At 35.5% G+C, this 8,913-nt stretch overlaps 1 protein-coding gene across 2 annotated transcripts in view; it reads left to right on the plus strand.

The window, feature by feature from the left end:
* Window positions 1-223: 223 nt before the first annotated feature.
* Window positions 224-8,913, plus strand: part of tmem19 (transmembrane protein 19) — a 17,868-nt gene continuing 9,178 nt past the window's right edge. For both annotated transcript variants that reach the window (XM_016246719.1, XM_016246720.1), the window contains exons 1-3: window positions 224-380; window positions 1,203-1,316; window positions 3,758-3,895. In XM_016246719.1, coding sequence (XP_016102205.1) covers window positions 245-380; window positions 1,203-1,316; window positions 3,758-3,895 — 388 coding nt within the window. In that variant the 5' untranslated portion in view covers window positions 224-244. The remainder of the gene's footprint in view (window positions 381-1,202; window positions 1,317-3,757; window positions 3,896-8,913) is intronic.

Consider the following 8,913-nt stretch of genomic DNA (forward strand, 5'->3'; position numbering starts at 1 on the left):
ATGTAATACATGTGGGTAATAAATGGTTGATAATTACAAATTAGTAAAAATAAGTGAAGTAATAAGTATTTTATTTTTTCCCACAATACATGTTTCTAAGGTGATGTACTGAAAATTTGCGTGATAGATTTTTGTAAGGGAGAGGTAAAAGTGGGATTAACAATCCTTTTTAATACAGTTATTATATCGTGGTTGACATTTCACCCTATTCTGTCCAATTTTCTCAATAGCTTTGCGTTCCTCAATGAACATGCAATTTGAAGATGGTATATTCATCAAAGATTACATCAGGATTATGGCGTATATGATCGTGCTGTGTTTCACACTGGCGATTTCATTATCGTTTTGGGTCCTGTCCATAACTGCCAGCACATATTATGGTGAGAGTTCACTTTCTGAGTCTATGGAGTTACTTAGTCGTATATGAATACATAAGGGCTGTGTGTGAAACCAGCCTTATTGCCCAGTCAGTCAGTGTATGTGTATGAAGGGGCCTCCTCTGGAAACTGGTTTCAGACAGGCTTCTAATGAAAGCAAATTTAAATGAACTTAATAAATAACCAAGGAAATATTTTGAGATTACTATACTTATTTAAAAAAAAAGGTGGCATCAAAAAATTGTGGTATAAGATGTGTCGCAAAAAACTGACATAAATTGATAAAAATGTATTTATACATTTGTATATATACACACATTGTGTGTCCTTGCAGCTTTCAGACATAGCCATGATGTCCCAATACATAAAAATGTGGCTATTTATTATTTATTGTGTGTTACTGTGCACATACAGGCACACTTTTAACAACTTTAGATTTACTTACTAAAGAAGAAAATTGAAAACTGTAGTAAAAGTATATTGAGTTTATTGTGACAAATATCATGACAACAAAGTTTGTATTACAAATGTGTATTACAAAGATTTTGTTTAAATGTAATAATTACAGTGCATGTTTATACAAGGTGCACTGAGTGCAAAATCATCATTTGAACCATTTGAATAATTGTGCATTTTTTCATTTAAGTTATTGGATTTGAAAGCAAATTGAAATTGTAAACAGCATGGGTTCCCATATTCCTATAAAAATGTCATTTACAAGCCTGGAAAAGTCACGTTAATTAACAACATTTTAAGTTAATGTAAAAGTCATAGGATTCTGACTTTTCATATCCAGTTCATTCCATATAAAATGCTGTTTTGCAGGTACTCTGCAGCCAGTATCTCCATGGCGGTGGCTGCTTTCAGTGCTTATCCCTCTTTTCATCACATTTCGAGCCTTTAAACGTAGGAATCTTGATCATGGTGGTGCCATAGGAGGTGAGGAATATATTTTGAAGTTGAGATGGACTTGTGGGTCATTTTAATGTCACATCAATATTTGTTATAGGCAGGGTTGGGGAGTAACGGAATACATGTAACGGCGTTACGTAATCAGGATACAAAAATCTAGTAACTGTAATCCGTTACAGTTACATCAAAAAACAAAAGTATTCAGATTACAGTAAAATTTTGTAAAAAGTGGGAATACTATCAGGATTACATTTGTTTAATTTAAAATGAAATAAATGAGTATTTTGACATAACGCTATTTAGCGCTGTTTCATCATAGTTCCTGGTAGAGCCCTGCACGGGCCTCAAATATAGTACCTAGCCCGGCCCGTGTCCGACAGCTTATCAGTATTACCGGCCCGAGCCCGTCTTTTTTCCCCTATTCCCAAAACAGCTTACTGTTTCAGCTATTGAAATAGTTCAGTTTTGTATGCAATGGCAAAGTGATTAGGCTATATTTCGTTTAGTTTTTTATTAAGTTAATGTTTAAGAAAAACATTTGGAGAAGTTTTTGTTTTTTAAAGTAACGACCAAGCGGCCAGCGGCAGACAGTGAGCCTATGTTTGATCAATTTAGCCTTCTCAAATCATCACGACTTGCCTAAAAGAAAATCTATAGATATAAAACAGTTCAAGCATATAACAATGTTTAAACGTTAAATGTGCACTATATCCAATAGTTTGTGCGGAGAGTGGAAGCTAAAGCGCGCTTTGCTGGACATTGAGGCGCCAGCGCAATCACTTGCATTTTTTCAGTGGATACGCCGTCATTTTTGCTCATAAAAGTAAGAGTAATCCATCATTCGGAACTGTAAAGGGTCTACTTTTATTTGTGTGCACTCACAATATCAACAAAACGTTGTGCTTTTATAAAATAAACGTTACTGAATACTTTTTAATGAAGTAATTTGTAACTGTAACGGAATACATTTTAAAAGTAACCCTCCCAACCCTGGTTATAGGTTGTAATGGGATAATCTACCATAATATGTCCCAAAGCAGCTCTTAAAAAACCAAAAACAAAACCCTCAACAATCTAAACCAGCGTTTCCCAGCCCTGTTCCTGGAGACACACCAATAGTACACATTTTCAAGCTTTTCCTAATCAAACACTCCTGATTCCACTCATCAGCTCATTACTAGAGGCTCCAAGACCTGAAAAGATAAAAAAGACATCCAAAATGTGTACTGTTGGTGTGCCTCCAGGAACAGGGTTGGGAAAAGCTGATCTAAACTAATTAATCCTAACCAAATACACAGCAGATTATGGCATTAATTAAACACCCTGAACAAAACCGTCCATTATCATTATCTACAAAAAGTACATAGGAAATCAGGAAAAAATCAGACAAAATAAAATGATTGTATATGACAAATGCACTATACATCTTCAGCTCTTAAAAGATTACTTGAGGAGGAACACTTTTTGCACTTGTAAAAATAAAAGAAGATTGCTAGTATCTCAGCATGTAATCCTTTTTTGGATACATAATGAATTTCAAGTATTGAGTTTTCTTTACTCTTTTTGGAGGAATTTACTTGAGGAGGATACCAATCCATTTTTTAAGAAGCACCGATCTTGGAAAAACAAATCCTTCCACATTTAAGGAAAGCAACCATCTCAGCCATTCATGAAAGCTAGGTGCATTTCCATTCCATCAACAGTTTGACAGTTGACAATGCGGCAATGCAATTGTCAGATCAAAAGTCCAAAAAGAGTGAAATCAACATGAGGATGCATATCCAATTTGTGTGAATAACACAAGAATATGTTCTACCAAAATTCAGACAAGTCAGGGCAAAACCAAAAAGCGTGGACACAAATCTCCTCTAGGCTCTTGCATCAATCTCAAAATAGAGATACACACCAGACGAGAAACACCACGCAGTGTCACATCACAGCTAGGACAACTCACAGATCTCACACACTGGACATGCCACGTTCAATTCAAGGCGGCAGTCCAAAACAGTTAATCTAATCACCAAACAGGCAAAAGTTTACTTCAAGAATGAGTCTGAAGTTAGGTGTTTGAAAAAACGGCAAATATAAAGAGAAAGGGTGCTCTATATTATTATTATATAGTTCGCTAGATGATGCATACAGACTTTATTTAAGCCACAGAAAGAAAACATTTTGCTGACAAATAAACAATACAACATTTTTGCTGGCCTAAAGTCATTTGGGACAAATATTATGTAATTTAATGAAAAACTATGTGAGTGGTGCTCTGTGGCGCAGCAGGAATTTGCACAGCCTTCGTAGTTCAGCGCCACTGATGTGCTTACACTCATGGAAAACAATGAAGACGTGGCCTTAAACACCAAACCTCAGATTCATCAACTTTATTAATTCATCAGCTGTGGACTGTACTGATGATATTGTGACTAGATTAATAAATTGCAAATTAACAAATCTTCATCTCTTTGCAGCGATGCTGGTTGGCTTTGTTCTTACCATGGCCAACATGAGCTTTTTTGGAGCTTTGTTCACCTTTTTTGTCACATCCAGCAAACTAACCAAATGGAAGGGAGACATCAAAAAACAAATTGACTCAGATTATAAAGAAGGTATGTGAGGTTCTTTACTGAACCCTTCTGATATTTGGTTATTTTTTTCTAATTTTTATGGGTTCGTTTTGTATAGTCAAAAAATCTCTATTTTCGTTGCTTGTCTTGTTTTCATAAATACACTGGTTTTTAATGCAAATAGTTTACCGTTTTTGTTATTCTTCTAGTTATTTACTAATATGGGCAAATTAATAATAAGTATTGGTGTGACTCTTAGACTGGGTAGACAGACAAGATTCGATTCATGATTCATAGGTTTTCAATTCATGAATGATTTTTGTGAATTCAGAACAATTCACAATGAAATTAAATCCAATTTCAATTAATTCTATTCTTAATTTCAAGTTCATTAAGTTCATTACTAGGATTATTCACAGTGACCTTCCAACCTGTAAAATAGAAAAATGGTGTGTGTAGAAATATATACCATTAAGCTTTACTTAAGCCAAGATTTAAAAAAAAATGTTTTAAAAGTATTAGTTCTATTTTGCAGGCTGCCTTTTAAAATGATTTTGTACTGTTCTCTGAGGGCCACTTATACACTGTAAAAAATGGTAAATGACTGGCAGATTCTTTTATAGATTTTTCCTTGTTTCAATTATGATAATTTACTTTAGTTTTTACAGTTTTTGTTGCTGCCAGTCATTTGACCATTTTTTGGACTTTTTTTTACAGTGTAAAACCCTTATTTTACAGATTTTTCCTAGATTATTACAATGAAAGCACTAAATGTTCTACAGAGAAACACTGTTATTTTACAAATCATTACAATCAAAAACCTTCAATAAAGTGTCAAAGCATGCTCAAGATGGAAAATTACGTTTTATTTGGAAAACAAAATACAAAGTCTGTACAAATGCCATATCAAATTTAAATTTTACATTTCAGTTTTTTTTTTAAGAAATACAGCACAATTACATTTAAAATACTGTACTGATGGAAGAACATAGAACAGTTTCATCAAAATGTCGAATTAAATATATTCAACTTAAAGGACAAGTTCACTTCCAGAACGAATATTTCCTGATAATGTACTCACCCCATGTAATCCAAGATGTTCATATCTTTCTTTACTCAGTCAAAAAAGAATGAAAGTTTCTGAGGAAAACATTCCTGGAGAAAAATCCTGGAATGTTTTCCTCAAAAACCTAAAAAAAAATTTGGACAGAAAAAAGAAAGACATGAACATCTTCGGTAAATTATCAGGAAATGTTTATTCTGGAACTGAACTAGTCCTTTAAAACTGAAGAAATACAAAACAGATGTGTCTACAAGATTGATTCTAAAAGTTTTATTATTCAGATGTAAATTTGCATTAATGAATTCTTCATAAACAGTTCTTCAGAACCCCCAGGAGGAATTCAATAACTAAAAATTGCATTTCTATCTTATCAGTTAGGGTTACTCTCTTGATGAGGTCAATAAGAAATACAGCACAATTACATTTAAAATACTGTACTGATGGAAGAACATAGAACAGTTTCATCAAAATGTCGAATTAAATATATTCAACTTAAAGGACAAGTTCACTTCCAGAACGAATATTTCCTGATAATGTACTCACCCCATGTAATCCAAGATGTTCATATCTTTCTTTACTCAGTCAAAAAAGAATTAACGTTTCTGAGGAAAACATTCCTGGAGAAAAATCCTGGAATGTTTTCCTCAAAAGCCTAAATTTTCTTTTGGACAGAAAAAAGAAAGACATGAACATCTTGGATGACATGGGGTTGAGTAAATTATCAGGACATTTTTATTCTGGAACTGAACTAGTCCTTTAAAACTGAAGAAATACAAAACCGATATGTCTACAAGATTGTCAAGATTGATTCTAAAAGTTTTATTATTCAGATGTAAATTTGCATTATCAATGAATTCTTCAGAAACAGTTCTTCAGAACCCCCAGGAGGAATTCAATAACTAAAAATTGCATTTCTATCTTATCAGTTAGGGTTACTCTCTTGATGAGGTCAATTTTACTTTTGAGAGAAAGAAACAATTTGTGCTGTTTGCTGATAGCTTTGTATCTTGTATTTTCCACATAAATTTTATATTAATCCACAATATTCTACTGATTTATGTGGGCTCCATATACAGTGGTGTCCAAAATGATTAGAACACTAGTATTATTTGCATTAATGAATTCTTCATAAACAGTTCTTCAGAACCCCCAGGAGGAATTCAATAACTAAAAATTGCATTTCTATCTTATCAGTTAGGGTTACTCTCTTGATGAGGTCAATTTTACTTTTGAGAGAAAGAAACAATTTGTGCTGTTTGCTGATAGCTTTGTATCTTGTATTTTCCACATAAGTTTTATATTAATCCACAATATTCTACTGACTGCTGTGGGCTCCATATACAGTGGTGTCCAAAATGATTAGAACGCTAGTATTTTCAGCAGCTAAAAAATGGTTTTACGTCAATTATTTCTATCTTTTGCTGTAATGTGTCAGTAGGAAATATCAGTTCATAACATTCATTTTGCCATTAATTGTAATAATCCAGTGAGATTTTTGTCTGACAGCAGCCAGTGCTGCACACAGAGATCTGATCTGATCATCATCAGTCTGTCTGGAATGACATGAAGAAACAGAACAAACTGAGACAGACTCAATCCAGAAGAACTGTGGCAGCGTCTTCGAGATGCTTCAAGAAACCTACCTGCAAAGCTACCTGAATAACTATGCCCAAGTGCACCGAGGGCAAAAGCTGCTTTAAACGCAAAGGATGCTTACACCAAATGTTGATTTAATTTAATTAACAGAAGTTAATTGATAAAGAAAATTTATTTATGGGACATTATTTTTGACAGCATTCCCATTTTACAGAATTTTTACACAAGTGCCTAAAACTTTTAACAGCACTGTAGCTTCGCAGGTAGGTTTCTTGAAGCGTCTCGGAGACGCTGCCACAGTTCTTAGGGATTGAGTCTGTCTCAGTTTGTTCTGTTTCTTCATGTCATTCCAGACAGACTGATGATGATCAGATCAGATCTCTGTATGCAGCACTGGCTGCTGTCAGACAAAAATCTCACTGGATTATTACAATTAATGGCAAAATGAATGTTATATATATAATATAGAATAGTATAGTATAGTATAGTATAGGGGAAGTCGTGGCCTAATGGTTAGAGAGTCTCGTACTGGCAGGGATTGTAGGGGGGTGGAGCAAAGGTTGCGGGTTCGAGTCTCGTACTGGCAGGGATTGTAGGTGGGGGGAGTGAATGTACAGCGCTCTCTCCCACCTTCAATACCATGACTGAGGTGCGCTTGAGCAAGGCACCGAACCCCCAACTGCTCTCCGGGCACCCCAGCAAAAAAAATGGCTGCCCACTGCTCCGGGCGTCTGTTCACGGCGTGTGTGTGTGTGTGTGTGCACTTTGGATGGGTTAAATGCAGAGCACTAATTCCAAGTATGGGTCACCAAAATTTTATTAGCCAATGGCGATTCAATTGCCAAGGTGTCCATAGAGGGTTGAGAAGTCTATGTCCATATTCGCGTTTATTTGTTCTCAATCGTCATCCCACTACCTAAACTCGCTCAAAATATGAATTAAACAGTCAAATGTTAAATAATCCATGTAAAAGCCATTACTAGTGAACCGACTGAAGCAGACTGCTGCAGACGCCGATCAGCGGCACACACTGCAACAGTGTTTTTTCAAATTTAACCGTGAAAACGGCACACTCACTAGTCATTGGCTAGATTCCTGAGTGATGGTCAGATTAACCAATCATGCTCAAAGCAACACTGCGAGACCGCAAATAGCGTTGCAACTATGAAAAAAATAAATAATAACTTGTTTTAAGTGAAAGATTACAAATGTGTCTATTTATTTTTATTTGTAGGCTGTTTAATTAATTGTTCAAATGTTGATTTCACATTATGCTTTAGGTGCATCTGTGCTATTCACTGTTCACCACCCCTCATTTCCCTCTGATTTTAGGGTTAAATTAGGTTTAGGGCCAGAGGGACTATATTTTCAGACAGGATCAATAAAATATGCTGATTCAGGAACAGGTCTTACTTGTCAAAATCATGGCAGTTGTGTGTGTGTACCTTGTATTTATCACATGATGGGGACCAAATGTCCCCACAAGGATAGGTCCCCATGAGGAAACAAGCTTATAAATAATAAAGAATGAAGTTTTTTGAAAATCTAAAACTGCATAAAGTTTCCTGTGATGGGTAGGTTTAGGTGTAGGGTTGGTGTATAAGCGATAGAAAATGCAGTTTGTACAGTATAAAAACCATTACGCCTATGGAATGTCCCCATAAAACATGGAAACACAACATGTGTGTGTGTGTGTGCGTGTTTGGCTACTTGTGCAGTTATATTGACATGACCAAATAAGCACCCTTTTGTATTTTAACAAATCCATGATCTTTCCTTTAAGCACCAGTTGCGTAGCTATGGCATTTTCATTTGGCCCTTCAGTGTTACACAGCCCGTTGGTTAATCCTCTGTCCACCATAACACTTATTTAAAAATAATGCCATAATTGCATGCAAGTTACAAAATTTGTCTACATACTTTTATTTAATAGCATAGAAATTGCAAGCTTGACTGCAGTAGGACTTTATAGCATTTGTGATATGAGACAATGTAAACTGAAAATGTTGAACTTCTCACCATAGAAAGTGAAAGTCTGTTTTTTAGTTATTCAAACATAAAGACAATGTATAGGTTGGCCCTAAGAGCAATGTTCCATCATGAACATTGTTGCCCTTCCCACATAGCAATCGATCTTGGCCCAAATGTGGCCTCAAGCTGGAACTGCTGGCCTTCTGTCGGCAATGGCAGGTACCCTTTCAGCCAGAGCTAGGCCATGTGTGGAGATGGCACATCATGGATCACGGCAAACATGAGGGCCGATTGCTGGTGGGAGGAGTGTGGCCCAGATCAGTCCAGTGATTATGTGGCCCAAATCAGGCTTGTGATCTGACAGCATATTATGTGACCCATGATAAACAAGATAAATAAAATATTGCATGATAATGGTTAAATGATCACA

Source organism: Sinocyclocheilus grahami, unplaced genomic scaffold (assembly GCF_001515645.1).
Source record: "Sinocyclocheilus grahami isolate Dianchi unplaced genomic scaffold, SAMN03320097.WGS_v1.1 scaffold809.1, whole genome shotgun sequence".
In the NCBI taxonomy this organism is placed as follows: domain Eukaryota; kingdom Metazoa; phylum Chordata; class Actinopteri; order Cypriniformes; family Cyprinidae; genus Sinocyclocheilus; species Sinocyclocheilus grahami.